Source organism: Alosa pseudoharengus, unplaced genomic scaffold, assembly GCF_046254945.1.
Source record: "Alosa pseudoharengus isolate Yale_2024_CS ecotype anadromous, Long Island Sound unplaced genomic scaffold, YU_APseudo_1.1 YU_APseudo_1.1_scf_18, whole genome shotgun sequence".
Lineage (NCBI taxonomy): Eukaryota > Metazoa > Chordata > Actinopteri > Clupeiformes > Clupeidae > Alosa > Alosa pseudoharengus.
In genome coordinates, this window is record NW_027468650.1 from 1928685 (window position 1) to 1943684 (window position 15000).

The 15000-nt window shown below is 45.7% G+C and overlaps 1 protein-coding gene across 1 annotated transcript in view; it reads left to right on the forward strand.

Annotated features, from left to right (window-relative positions):
• The window catches only part of dnah5l (dynein, axonemal, heavy chain 5 like), a 122549-nt gene that overhangs the window by 7063 nt on the left and 100486 nt on the right, over positions 1-15000 (forward strand). Inside the window, exons 9-26 of the mRNA XM_076291401.1 lie at positions 1017-1182; positions 1561-1654; positions 1979-2077; positions 2609-2790; positions 3373-3492; positions 3827-4028; positions 4280-4375; positions 5064-5237; positions 5417-5506; positions 5744-5899; positions 6403-6542; positions 7328-7479; positions 8850-9057; positions 9654-9741; positions 9875-9998; positions 10283-10455; positions 13956-14048; positions 14594-14797. Coding sequence (XP_076147516.1) covers positions 1017-1182; positions 1561-1654; positions 1979-2077; positions 2609-2790; positions 3373-3492; positions 3827-4028; positions 4280-4375; positions 5064-5237; positions 5417-5506; positions 5744-5899; positions 6403-6542; positions 7328-7479; positions 8850-9057; positions 9654-9741; positions 9875-9998; positions 10283-10455; positions 13956-14048; positions 14594-14797 — 2561 coding nt within the window. The remainder of the gene's footprint in view (positions 1-1016; positions 1183-1560; positions 1655-1978; positions 2078-2608; positions 2791-3372; positions 3493-3826; positions 4029-4279; positions 4376-5063; positions 5238-5416; positions 5507-5743; positions 5900-6402; positions 6543-7327; positions 7480-8849; positions 9058-9653; positions 9742-9874; positions 9999-10282; positions 10456-13955; positions 14049-14593; positions 14798-15000) is intronic.

The window sequence follows — 15000 nt, forward strand, 5'->3', positions numbered from 1 at the left end:
CACTTTTCTGCTCAGTAATAACCGATCACCTTCATCTGAAAGTCTTCTACTTGAAACACACTGTCCTTGTTAAAAGCTCTCCTCTCCTCCCCCTCCTCCTCTCCTCTCCTCCCCCTCCTCCCCTCCCTGTCCTCTCCTCCTCTCCTCCCCCTCCTCCCCTCCCTGTCCTCCCCTCCTCCCCTCCCTGTCCTCTCCTCCTCTCCTCCCCCTCCTCCCCTCCCTGTCCTCCTCTCCTCTCCTCCCCCTCCTCCCCTCCCTGTCCTCCTCTCCTCCTCTCCTCTCCTCCCCCTCCTCCCCTCCCTGTCCTCCTCTCCCTCTTCTCCTTTCCTCTCCCTGTCCTCCTCTCCTCCCCCTCCTTCCCTCCCTGTCTTCCTCTCCTTTCCTCCCCCTCCTCCCCTCCCTGTCCTCCTCTCCTCCCCCTCCTCCCCTCCATGTCCTCCTCTCCTCTCCTCCCCCTCCTCCCCTCCCTGTCCTCCTCTCCCTCTCCTCCTCTCCCTGTCCTCCTCTCCCTCTCCTCCTCTCCTCCTCTTCCTGTCCTCCTCTCCCTCTTCTCCTCTCCTATCCCTCTCCTTCTCCCCCTCCTCTCCTCCTCCCCCTCTCCTCCTCTCCTCCTTTCCCTCCTCCTCTCCCTCTCCTCCTCTCCTTCTTCTCCTACCCCTCCTCTCCCTCTCCTCCTCTCCCTCCTCCTCTCCTCCTCTCCTTCTTCTCCTACCCCTCCTCATCCCTCCTACCCCTCTCCTCCTCTCCTTCTTCTCCTCCCCCTCCTCATCCCTCCTCTCCCTCTCCTCCTCCTCTCCTCTTCTCCTTCTTCTCCTACCCCTCCTCATCCCTCCTCTCCCTCTCCTCCTCCTCTCCTCCTCTCCTTCTTCTCCTCCTCCTCATCCCTCCTCTCCTCCTCTCCTCCTTTCCCTCCTCCTCTCCCTCTCCTCCTCTCCTTCTTCTCCTACCCCTCCTCATCCCTCCTACCCCTCTCCTCCTCTCCTCCTCCACCTCCTCCTCCCCCCTCTCCTCCTCAGCGGGTAACTCTGAGCTGGTGGAGCGCCTGGAGGCGATGCTACTGTGCTGGGCTCGGCAGATCCAGCTGGTGCTGACTGAGAGTGAGCAGATGAGGAAGGAAGCGGACGACATCGGTCCTGCCGCCGAGCTCGAGTACTGGAAGAGCCGCATGACCACTTTCAACAGGTGCCTCACCTCACCTGCAGCACTACCTCACCTCACCTGCAGAACTACCTCATCTCACCTGCAGAACTACCTGACCACAGCACCAACATATTGAAAGCAAAGCAATATATATACATTGCTGTGACAGTGACAGTGACAGTGCCTGACACAACCTAAACCATGTAAAAGTACATTTATATTGTATAAAATAGTTATCATTTTGAGTGCAGAATTGTCATCATTTCAGAGTAATATAAGTTGAAGAGTATTCCTACTGAGACAGCACTAAGTTATATGTGTAAATAATGGATGGAAGATGAAAACTGGAACAGTGGATACTGACTAACAGACTAACAATGTCTGTCTGGTGTCGTGTGTCCTCCCTGACGGTGGGTCCAGCCTCCTGGACGAGATCAAGAGGCCGCAGGTGAAGAAGGTTCTGGGGCTGCTGCAGGTGGCCAAGTCCAAAACGCTGAGGCACTGGAAGGAGCTGGTCAGATTGTTATCCCACTCTACCTTTACGGTTCTGTGTTCACCTGATTAAATCCTATACTGGTCAGATTATCAGCTCATTATCCCCTTAATGTTCCAGCTCATTATCATCTCATTATCCCCTTAATGTTCCATCTCATTATCTGATTGTTTAGAACTCCTGCTGGTCTTTAGAAATCTATAGGAGATCCTAGTTACTTCCTATTTCCTTCCCTTTAGATTGAGCAGCGGAGACCCTTCATATGAGTGCAGGGGAGACCCTGTATATGAGTGCAGCTGAACGGTGTGGTGTTGATGCTAAATCCCTCTCTGGTCTTTATCGCAGGATGGGAACATCACGGTGGTGGCCAACGAGGCGAAGGATAATGTCAAGTACCTCTACACGCTGGAGAAGTTCTTTAGGCCGCTGGGAAAGTGCACTCCTGTAAGTACCTCTACACGCTGGAGAAGTTCTTTAGGCCGCTGGGAATGTGCACGCTGGAGAAGTTCTTTAGGCCGCTGGGAAAGTGCACTCCTGTAAGTCTCTTGCTCAGTTCTCAGTGCTTGCCTGTCTAGTCTCACATCTATCTGAGTATCTGAGTATCTGAGTATACTCTAAATACAACATGCTGTTTACATCTATCTGAGTATACTCTAAATACAACATGCTGTTTACATTGCCATGTTTGATCTTTCTCACGTGTTAATGGATTGTTGCATTTTGATGATACTTTTTAAGGGGTGTTTCATGTTATCTGTCATGTACTGTATGTACTGGTGCCATGTTATCTATGTCATGTACTGTATGTACTGGTGCCATGTTATCTATGTCATGTACTGTATGTACTGGTGCCATGTTATCTGTCATGTACTGTATATACTGGTGCCATGTTATCTATGTCATGTACCGTATGTACTGGTGCCATGTTATCTATGTCATGTATGTATTAATGTTGGTTCCGTTGGTTCCTGTTAGACCAGCATGCTGGAACACATTCCCAACCTGATGAACAGCATCCGCATGGTCCACAACGTGTCCCACTACTACAACACCTCCGAGCACATGACCTCCCTCTTCGTCAAGGTCACCAACCAGATGGTCACCACCAGCAAGGCCTACCTGTGCCAAGGGGTGGCCAAGCTCTGGGACCTAGACAGGTAGGCACCAGTGTTGCAGTGTTGAGTAATTGGGTAATGAGGGTTAAAACAGTGCTGGGTAACGGGTTAAAACAGTGCTGGGTAATGGGTTAAAACAGTGTTGGGTAATGGGGGTTAAAACCGTGCTGGGTAAATGGGTAATGGGTTAAAACAGTGTTGGATAATGGGTTAAAACCGTGCTGGGTAATTGGGTAATGAGGGTTAAAACAGTGCTGGGTAATTGGGTAATGGGTTAAAACAGTGTTGGGTAATGGGTTAAAACAGAGCTGGGTAATTGGGTAATGAGGGTTAAAACAGTGTTGGGTAATTGGGTATTGAGGGTTAAAACAGTGTTGGGTAATGGGTTAAAACAGTGTTGGGTAATTGGGCAATGAGGGTTGAAACAGTGTTGGGTAATTGGGTAATGAGGGTTAAAACAGTGCTGGGTAATGGGGTAATGGGTTAAAACAGTGCTGGGTAATGGGTTAATGAGGGTTAAAACAGTGCTGGGTAATTGGGAGTTAAAACAGTGCTGGGTAATTGGGTTAAAACAGTGCTGGGTAATTGGGTAATGGGTTAAAACAAAGCTGCTTGACTGTTCAGTAAGGAACTGCTGAGGAGAGTTGGTGAGTGCCTCGCGCTCAATCAGGAGTACCAGCTCTGCTTCCAGAGGGTTCGGGAGAAACTCCGGGAGAACCCAGAAAACAAACAGTTTGAATTCAGGTAAACTAACAAATAATTTCACAAAAAAAAAAAAAAAAGTGTAAAAGTACTCTTCCTGGTCAGTTCTTAATGTGGTGATGGTAGAAGGGACAAATAGACCTTAAACTGTAACATTTCAACTGAACTGAAAGTATTTGAGCCTTCCTAGAAGGCCGTCAGGTAATGTGAACAGTTGCTACATTTAGTTTCCAGAGAGTATGTTTGTTATAGTTATAGTATGCTTTTATATTGAATACTTGATTCTTGAAAAATTATTTGTGACAATTCAGTGGTGACCTTTGAACCTTGCTGCTTGTCGTGTTGACTGAGGTTTTTGTTCCACATAATCTGTCAGTGAGAACTACATCTTTGGGAAGTTTGACACGTTCTGTAAGCGGCTGGACAAGCTAGCGGACGTGGCGTGGACACTGGAGGACCTGTCCGCTCTGCAGCACATCAGGGTGGAGGGGACAGAGAAGATCTACGTGCGCTACCTGACCATCCTGACCAGCATCAAGTCCAAGACCTACAATGTGCTCGACCATCGCAAACTAGAGGTGAGGGTGCTTACAGACCAAAACACAAAGCAGGACACACACACACACACACAAATGCAGAAGTCACACTCAGTTATATGGCTTTCTACTTAGGGCGGGGAAAGCATATGAAAATACTCTTGTATTATTATTACTGAGTAACAATTGTTGTTTCTGAGCATGTCTGTTTTATATGAGACTCATAACAGTCTTTCTGTAGCCTGACATGTAGAAATGGAGAAACAGTCCTGTCTCTCTTGTTTTGTCCTCAGTTTGAAGGTGATTATGCGGAGTTCAAAGGTCAAATCCAAGGCTTGCTCCAGTCACTCCAGGCCCTGTTGGACGCCTGCTTTCAGAGAAATCTTTCAGTGAGTCTAAAATGTAGCCTGGCGGGGCCATCCTATATCATTGAGATGTATAGTCTGGCATCGAATCATTCACCTCGCTTAATCCAAGGGGCGGGCAGAGAATTGTCTTTCAAACTGCCTAGGCATGCAATAGGCCAGCGCTACGACCATATCCGTATCCGGTAGGCAAAACGGCAAACACATCCTTCTTAGAAAGGAATGACTTAAGTGCATTGTGTTGCTCAACGTTCAAAGAAAAGCACAAGTCCAACTCCTCCAAAGTTGACGCCAACGCCGATTCAAACAACCGCTCTTCGTTCGCCATAGCCACCTTCCTTGTTGTTCACCGTCACAGGACTGTCGTTATCCTGTTAAGCCCGCCTTAAGACTCTCTAACGAAATAGAGCGCTGTGATTGGAGAACATCCACGGTGTTAAGCCAATAGAAATTCCTATGGTTCGATGCTAGACGTACAGGCTGAGCAAATTAATTTGCCGCCGCTAGGGTGCGTCTAGATTTCTAGGCTATCTAAAATGAAGAGATACTGTAGAATGAAGACACATTCTTTACAATAATCCATATGTAATGTTCCATATGTAAGCCTTTATCCTTTATCCATATGTAAGCCTTTATCCTTTATCCATATGTAAGCCTTTATCTTGGCCTTGAAAAACGTATGCTATTTTATTTGGCTTCTTTACCTCTCAAGGCAGAGCGAATGCTCGAGCTGTTGTCCAAGTTTGAAAGTGGGCTGGGCAAGCGACTGGATCTGACGCAGAAGTACATGTTTGTTCTCCAACGTTATGGTCACGAACTGGAGCAAGTGCGGAGATTATACCAAAAGCAGAGAGACAATCCTCCTATCGCGCGAAACATGCCCACAGTAAGTCAACGCATCTGGGCCTGACTGACCAGAGACAGACACACACACACACACACACACACATACACACACACACACACACACACACACACACACATTCACATGTTTGCACATTGTTTACATTTCTTTAAAATCCTTTTGCACTAAACTAAACACAAACTGTGTGTTCTATCCGGTAGATTTCAGGGAAAATACTGTGGTCACGACAGCTCTTCAGAAAGATTGAATTGCCAATGACTCTGCTGAAAGACAAACTGGATGTACTTAAGGTATTACTTAATGGCTTCTGGGACGGACTGCCTTTGAGAATAAGAGAACCGGCCAAAAAAGCACTTATATTTTTTAACTGGCTTAACAGAGTGCAACTACGAGCCAAGTTACTTGAAGAATTTGTGTGCCATTTTGGACCCTTCCGTTGTTCTCTAGCCTTTCCCCCACATTATTCTGCATTCTTATCTATCAGCTGGAAAAACATCTAAGACCTTCCCTATGTTTACACTTCACAGGTTCCTGAGATGAGGAAAATTATCCGGGCCTACAACAAGATGGCCGCCCTGCTGCTGGAGTATGAGCTGCTGTACCACAGGGGCTGGGCACAGGCCGCAGAGATGGGACAACACGGCCTCAACGCCACCCTCCTCACCAGGCACCCCCAGACCAAGGTCAGGCATCCCCAGACCAAGGTCAGACACCCCCAGACCAGGGTCAGATACCCCCAGACCAAGGTCAGACACCCCCAGACCAAGTCAGACACCCCCAGACCAAGGTCGAGCCTCCACATCGCCCTTATCAGCCTTTATTGGCCCTGATTCCTGTTTATGTGTTATATTAGTTGCTACAATTGCAGTGTAGAACGGCTTGGTAGCCTATCGTTTTTGTTCATACAGTATGTCTATAGATGGATGTGCATGAATATGCAGAGAAATGATCACAATAGATTACTGTATCAAAATAGCTAAGAAATAGCAACATTTGGCATAATGTATCTTTTACTAAACATATATACTATATACTTATTTACTAAACATATGTGGAAGTGCAGGTATGTGCATGGAGAGCATCCCGCACCGCATATCTATTTGAATACATACGAGGACCATATCAATGTAATATTCTCTTCCCAGGCGATCTTTACATACAAGGACGATATCATTTCTCTTCCCAGGAGATCTTTGTCAATCTAGACCCTGTGGTTCTGGAGGTTCTGCAGGAGGCTAAGTGTATGAGCAAAATGGGCTTCTCGGTGCCCAAGGCCCTTCTGAGCATGTGTACCAGAGAGGCCCAGCTGAAGGCTCAACAAAATGCGTAAGTTGGTGCCATCTGTCCAGTGAGACTTTTTAACTCTGAATTGAATTGAGCTGAACTGACGAGACCTTTATGTCCAGAGTTGAGTTAACCAGAGTTGAGTTGAATTAAATGAAGTTGTATCAGAACTTAGTTAATTCAAGCCAAATATAGTGCAAGATTTAGCCTAGTCTATTAAACTCAGGACATGTGAATTGAATCCACCTCTAGTTTAATTGAACTCACATTAACAGTGCTAAACATGCTAGTCTGTTAAACTCCGTGCGTATGCTAAACATGCTAGTGTGTTAAACTCTGTGCGTATGCTAAACATGCTAGTCTGTTAAACTCCGTGCGTATGCTAAACATGCTAGTGTGTTAAACTCCGTGCGTATGCATTGCAGCCTGTTAAACTCCGTGCATATGCTAAACATGCTAGTCTGTTAAACTCTGTGCGTATGCTAAACATGCTAGTGTGTTAAACTCTGTGCGTATGCTAAACATGCTGGTCTGTTAAACTCCGTGCGTATGCTAAACATGCTAGTGTGTTAAACTCCGTGCGTATGCTAAACATGCTAGCCTGTTAAACTCTGTGCGTATGTGTGTTAAACTCTGTGCGTATGCTAAACATGCTAGTGTGTTAAACTCTGTGCGTATGCTAAACATGCTAGCCTGTTAAACTCTGTGCGTATGCTAAACATGCTAGTGTGTTAAAGTCTGTGCGTATGCTAAACATGCTAGCCTGTTAAACTCTGTGCGTATGCTAAACATGCTAGTGTGTTAAACTCCGTGCGTATACATTGCAGCCTGCAGGAGCTGCTGGAGGACTTTCAGACGTGTGTCGGCTGGATCCCTTCCCTCCTCCTGCCCGTCACTCAGCCCTTCGCCAGCCACGTGGAGACCGCACTGACCCCCGGCCTCACCACGCTGTCCTGGCGCTCCCTCAACACACACACATGTGCGTGGGCAAACACAACACACACACACATGGGCAAACACAACACACACACACACACGGGCAAACAACACACACACACATGTGTGTGGGCTAACACGACACACACACACACACACGCACACACGTGTGGGCAAACACAACACACACACACACACACACACACGTGCAAACACAACACACACACACACAGGGGCAAACACAACACACACACACACACAGGGGCAAACACAACACACACACACACACACAGGGGCAAACACAACACACACACACACACACGTGCAAAACACAACACAACACACACACACACGTGTGGGCAAACACAACACACACACACACAGGTGGGCAAACACACACACACACACACACACATGTGCAAAACACAACACACACACGCGCGCGCGTGGCCAAACAGAGCACACACACACACACACACATGCATGTGCACACACACACACATGCGCGTGGGCAAAAACAACATCCCTAAACAAGAAAAGGGTTTCATCATTTCAAATCTATGTAAAGAATGTGTCATTGCTGACATGAGATGGTACAATGTATGAATGTAGTTTAATAAGTCTGATAAGAAGTCGTTATAATGACGTGCAAAATATTATGTTTCAATGTTTGAGATGCTTTCATCCAAGGCAAACCTACTCTACAACAGTATTTTGAAAGAGTGAACAAGAAACTCTGTAGGTACTTTTTAAATATGTGGGTGAATGAGTCACCGTTGATTCATTTTTTGATGACTGATTACTTTTAATTGAATAGTTGGAAATGATAGTGAAACAGAATCAATGTGAAGTGTTCTCCCTCCTTAGTCCTGGAGTGTGTGTTCCTGGAGTGTGTGTATGAGTGGTGTGTGTGTTCCTGGAGTGTGTGTATGAGTGTGTGTGTGTTCCTGGAGTGTGTGTATGAGTGGTGTGTGTGTTCCTGGAGTGTGTGTATGAGTGTGTGTTCCTGGAGTGTGTGTAAGAGTGTGTGTTCCTGGAGTGTGTGTAAGAGTGTGTGTTCTCCCTCCTCAGTCGTGGAGTGTGTGTGTGAGTGTGTGTTCCTGGAGTGTGTGTTCTACCACCTCAGTCGTGGAGTGTGTGTATGAGTGTGTGTGAGTGTGTGTTCCTGGAGTGTGTGTTTGAGTGTGTTCTCCCTCCTCAGTCCTGGAGTGTGTGTAAGAGTGTGTGTTCCTGGAGTGTGTGTAAGAGTGTGTGTTTGAGTGTGTGTTCTCCCTCAGTCCTGGAGTGTGTGTGAGTGTGTGTTCCTGGAGTGTGTGTAATATGAGTGTGTGTTCTCCCTCCTCAGTCCTGGAGTGTGTGTGAGTGTGTGTTCCTGGAGTGTGTGTAATATGAGTGTGTGTTCTCCCTCCTCAGTCGTGGAGTGTGTGTATGAGGCGCTGACGGAGCTGAAGCAGGTGGTGAAGGTGGCGGTGGACACTCTGGAGTGTCGGTTGGAGAGGTCCTTCCAGGCCATGGCCACCACCTCCCTGCTGCCGCTCCTGGAGGACAAGCCCATGCCCGTCCACTCCTTTCAGGGCCAGGCGGAGAGCACAGTCAGGGCGGCCGCACGAGCGCTCGCCAGGTGAGTTTACATGTTTACCTGCACAGGACCGGGGGCTATACTGCACAAGTGCTAGCCAGGTGAGTTTACATGTTTACCTGCACAGGACCGGGGGGTGGGGGGTGGGGTGTATGAAGACGATCGTATTCTTAAATGTCCCGGGGGGGATCATTTCCAAACGTCACTCTGCTGTGAGCGCAGCACCATGTGTACGTATAGCAGAGGATCAGGATGTGACATGGAGCATATAGCATACAACACATAGCATATAGCATACAACAGATAGCATATAGCATACAACAGATAGCATATAGCATACAACACATAGCATATAGCATACAACAGATAGCATATAGCATACAACACATAGCATATAGCATACAACAGATAGCATATAGCATACAACACATAGCATACAGCATACAACAACACATTCCAATGGCCTTGTATGTTTATATGTTTTTATAATAGTCATGGAGCAAATAGCATACAACACACATTCCCCATCCCAATGGCCTTGTATGTTTATTTGTTTTTATAATAGTCATGGAGCAAATAGCATACAACGCACATTCCCCATCCCAATGGCCTTGTATGTTTATTTGTTTTTATAATAGTCATAGTAGGCAGGCGGAGATCTCCATGTGTGAGATGATTCAAGAGCTCAAGAGGAAAATGAAGCCAGCCGAAATGGTCAACCTGGAGGTACGTTTACTATCCAGTGGACAGCTTGTAAGCTTTCATGTTGATTTGATGATAACGTGCTATTGTGGTCATTCAGTGGTCAGTGTGGGTGAGATACACTAGTCTGAGGGGACGTTGCTTTTGGCATGTTTAGGGGTCTTTTGCGTGCTTGCACCCTGATGCCAAGCAGAAGGCCCGATGCCAGGCGTGCTTGCCATGTCGCTTCTACAACCTCATGGGCCAACTCTGCCAGAAGAACACAGAGGCTCTGGTCAGGGGTAGGACGTTTATATATTTACCATCATTTATTAGGACTCAATATGGATAATTATTTATCATATCATATTAATATTGGTGTCCGTATTCTATCATCAGTGATATAGAATGTGTCTGTCTGCCTGTGTACATGTCCAGTCTGGCTGTCCATCCGTACATTTAAAGCTCTTTCTTCTCCTTCTGCCGGCTCCAGCTGTCCACTCCCGTTTTCAAGGTCAGGCTTTAGTTCAAGGTCCGGCTTTAGACTTGTTACCGACTCAAAAATATTTTATGTGTGTTTCTAAAGCCACCAAGATGTCTCTGGATTGGCTGCGGCGACGCCTTCATGTGGTGAGCTCTCAGTACCTGTCGGCCTTCGCCGCGATGGGCCGTCCAGTCGCGCAGGTGCCCCTGTTCAAAGCATCCATCCAGTTGGCCATCCCCAACATCGTCCTCAGGCCCAGCCTCGAGGACATCCAGGTAGACCCCAACATAGCCTGCTTTTGGGGGGGGGGGGGGCTCAAAAGACAAAGACAACCGTAACTGGACGTCCAGACCACGTCCAGACCACAGACTGTATAAAATAGGTCCAGACCAGGGATTAGCTCCAGCCACCAGCCTGAAAGTGGCTGGTAGATTTCAGACTCTAGTAACGATTTAATATTGAGTAGCTGGTAGATTTCTACACTAATAACAATAATACTGAGTACTTTAATATTGAGTAGCTGGTAGATTTCTACACTAATAACAACTAGATGTACCGCAGAGCGGTACAAAATATGACCGCCGCCCAGTCCAGCACATTTTTTCCACAAAAAGAAATCACGCTGAAAGGCCTATATGATTCTAACTGTCTCACTAAATTGCATTATCCACACTCAATTCTCACTGGTATCTGCTAGACAACAAGTACCAAAACATGATTAGTTCATAGATTTCACATGTAAAATTCATTTTATACAACCCCACCTCCATCTTGCCTGTTCATAATTCTGAGAAATTCTTTGTGTTATGATTGTTTGTGTTATGTTTATGTTATGTGTGTGGGTGTGTGTGTGTGTGAGTGTGTGTGTGCGTGCTTGTGTGTGTGCCTGCGTATGTGCCTGTGCATGCAAGCGTACATATGTCTACTGTGTGAGTATGTGTCATACGTATGATTACTGTGAATGTATGTGTGTGTGTGTGTGTATCTGTTTGTGCACATGTGTGCACATGAAATGGGTAAACATGACCCCTGGAGGCAAACATACGGAAAAAAATGGTCATCCTAGGCCCTACAGTTCTCAAGATATTCACAGAGAACTGTGTCTGCCCTACCCTCCTTTCGGGGGGTCCAGTCTAGCGGGGGGGCTACAGATCAAAACGAAAAATGACGGTTCCATGCTATCCATGTGGGGGTACATGCCCACCAAGTTTTGTGTACCCCGGTCTTTCAGTGTCCCGGGAATCCTTGTTGGTGTACGTCATTAAATGTACACATAAATTATTTTATTGTAAGGCCCCCCATGAACGAAAGTACACAAAACTTGGCATGCATTCGGAGGGTGTCATAATGATCCTACACTTTTCATTTTGTGCAGTTTTGACCTTGTCAGCCAGAGATATTGTGATGAAAACACCTAATTTTTTGCTTTTTAATTTTTAACTAGGTGGCGCTATACATGAAATAAGTGGTAATGGGATGGGTTGACATGCCCCCTTAAGACCAACATACATAAAAAAGGTGGACCTCCTAGGCCCTACGGTTCTCGAGATATTCACAGAAAACTGTCTCCGGCCACCTACAGGCCAGTTGGTGTATAGTAACATAAATTAATTTATTGTGTGGCCCCCCATGAACGGAATTCCACAAAACTTGGCGTGCATACAGAGGGTGTCATAATGATCCTACACTTCCAATTTCGTGCAGTTTTGACTATGTTAGGTCACAGATACCTTCAATTACAACACCTCATTTTTACTTTTTTGTGTTTAACTAGGTGGCGCTATACATGAAATTAGTGGTTATGGAATGGGTTGACATGGCCCATTGAGATCAACATACAAAAAAAAAATGGTCCTCCTAAACCCTACGGTTTTCGAGATATTCACAGAAAACTGTGTCTGCCCTACCCTCCTTTCGGGGGGTCCAGTCAAGCGGGGGGACTACAGATCAAAACGAAAAACAATGGTTCCATGCTATTCATGTGGGGTTACATGCCCACCAAGTTTTGTGTACCCCGGTCTTTCAGTGTCCCGGGAATCATTGACGGAAATTTGGGCATGCGAAAAAAAAAAAAAAAAAAAAAAAAAAAAAAATTCTGACTAAACCTATATGACCGCCGCTTCGCTGCGCGGCGGTCATAATAATACTGAGTACTTTATAATTGAGCTGAATTTGACTAAATATATGCCGGTATCTTTATTTCATTTCCAACACTGGTCCACACTTGACCAGTGTTCATGTTCATGTGTTCATATTCAATGTTCTGTTGTTCTTATCAGTTAGCTAGAGCAATGTTCTTATTATGACCGCCGCGCAGCGAAGCGGCGGTCATATAGGTTTAGTCAGATTTCTTTTTTTTTGTTCTTTTTTTTTTTTTTTTCTTTTTCTTTTTCGCATGCCCAAATTTCCGTCAATGAGTCCCGGGACACTGAAAGACCGGGGTACACGAAACTTGGTGGGCATGTAACCCCACATGGATAACATGGAACCGTCATTTTTCGTTTTGATCTGTAGCCCCCCCACTGGACTGGACCCCCCAAAAGGAGAGTAGGGCAGACACAGTTCTCTGTGAATATCTTGAGAACTGTAGGGCCTAGGATGACCATTTTTTCCCTTATGTTTGCCTCCAGGGGTCATGTTAACCCATTTCATGTGCACACATGTGCACAAACAGATACACACACACACACACACATACATTCACAGTAATCATACGTATGACACATACTCACACACAGTAGACATATGTACGCACAGGCACATACGCAGGCACACACACAAGCACGCACACACACACACACACACACACACACACACACACACACACACACACACACACACACACACACATAACATAAACATAACACAAACAATCAAGAATTTCTCAGAATTATGAACAGGCAAGATGCAGGTGGGGTTGTATAAAATGAATTTTACATGTGAAATCTATGAACTAATCATGTTTTGGTACTTGTTGTTTAGCAGATACCAGTGAGAATTGAGTGTGGATAATGCAATTTAGTGAGACAGTTAGAATCATATAGGCCTTTCAGCGTGATTTCTTTTTGTGGAAAAAATGTGCTGGACTGGGCGGCGGTCATATTTTGTACCGCTCTGCGGTACATCTAGTTAGTTATAGAGCAATGTTCGTATCAGTTAGCTAGAGCAATGTTCTGTTGTTCTTATTAGTTAGCTAGAACAATGTTCTTATCAGTTAGTAAGAGCAATGTTCTGTTCTTATCAGCTAGCTAGAGCAATGTTCTACCATTTTTGTCATTATAGTTATCTTTGGCAGTGTTAACTAGGCTTTAGACTGATCACAGAACATATCTCTCTCTGTGTGGCTTATGTTTATTTTGGTGGTAATATTTGTTATTCCTGGTGGTCATATTTGTTTATTTCTGGTGGTCATATTTGTTTATTTCTAGTCTAGTGGAAAACACTGCTGCTCTTTCTACAAATAGCCGCACCAGCGGTCATCATAGTTTATGGGGATGATTGCTGTTAATTTTTGGGCGGGGATGTTTGATAGTTTATTTTTGGTGACCGTCTTCTGAAATAGGCTGATCTTTGCACCGGAAGGTACCTCACAGATCGCAGCCTGGTACAGCTTATTTTTGGTGGTCAGATATTACAGGTCATTTTGGTCCCCATCCCACTGCTATACTTACAAATAGAAATAAGAGGGACATAAGTTGATTTGCTGTGATTTACGGTATCATATGATGTGATTTTGTGTTCATAACTCTCATATGCCCATCGTGTGTTTTTCTAGAGTATCCTCAACAAAGTGGTCAACACAGTGCTGTCCATGGCCAAAGACATCCCCCTTTGGGAATACGCCCATCTTCATCACAAACAACTGCAGGTACCTCATATCAGTATATGATATCACCCTGTTATGGTATAGGTACCTCATATATGATATCACCCTCTTATGGTATAGGCACCTCATATCAGTATATGGTATCACCCTGTTATGTTAAAGGCACACAGATGAGAAGAAACATACATTAAAATTAAAATAAAAACAAAAACAACCCTTGGATCAAAAGCACACCATAAATCACTGCAAACTTTGACGCAGCACATACTTTTTAACTTAAATATTGTGTAACTGAGCCCAGCAGCTCATTGTGTTATGATGTTTGTGGTGAAGTATACTATATATATGATGTTTGTGGTGAAGTATATAGTATATACTATACACTGTGCGGTTATTGGTCTCAAATGGTTGAAAGTATGTGGTCCAGTAAAAATGAGATCACATGGTTTGAGATCACATCCAACTCTCTGGAAGAAGTCAGTTTGATGGGTTTCTAAGCTATATGATTATGGTATAAATATAAGTAAGTGGTGTAACGGCGGTGTAACCCAACCTGACTGCGGTGCATTTCATCTCTCGGCCACTAGGTGGAGCAGCAGGCAGCGCGGGACCTGGGGGATGACGGGCCGGTCACCAAGCAGATCACCCTGAAGCCCCTGGACCGGCAGCTGGCGGAGCACAAGGACGTGACCAAGGCGGTGGTCCAGCTGAGCTCCATCGTGTCCTCCCTGAAGGCGGACGCGGGGGACGTGCTGGGCGGCCTCGCCCACTTCTCCATCCTCTGGAACCAGGTGCCGTTTCCCTCGGCTCCCCTTACTTTTTATGTTTTATTTCTTAGACAAGACAAATCCTTGTGCAGCATTATGAAGAGCCGTGTAATAAGCCTAGTTAACATCACACTGCAGACGATCAATAATCAAGCCTCGTTAACAGCACACTGCAGACGATCAATAATCAAGCCTAGTTAACAGCACACTGCAAATGTGCAGGGGCA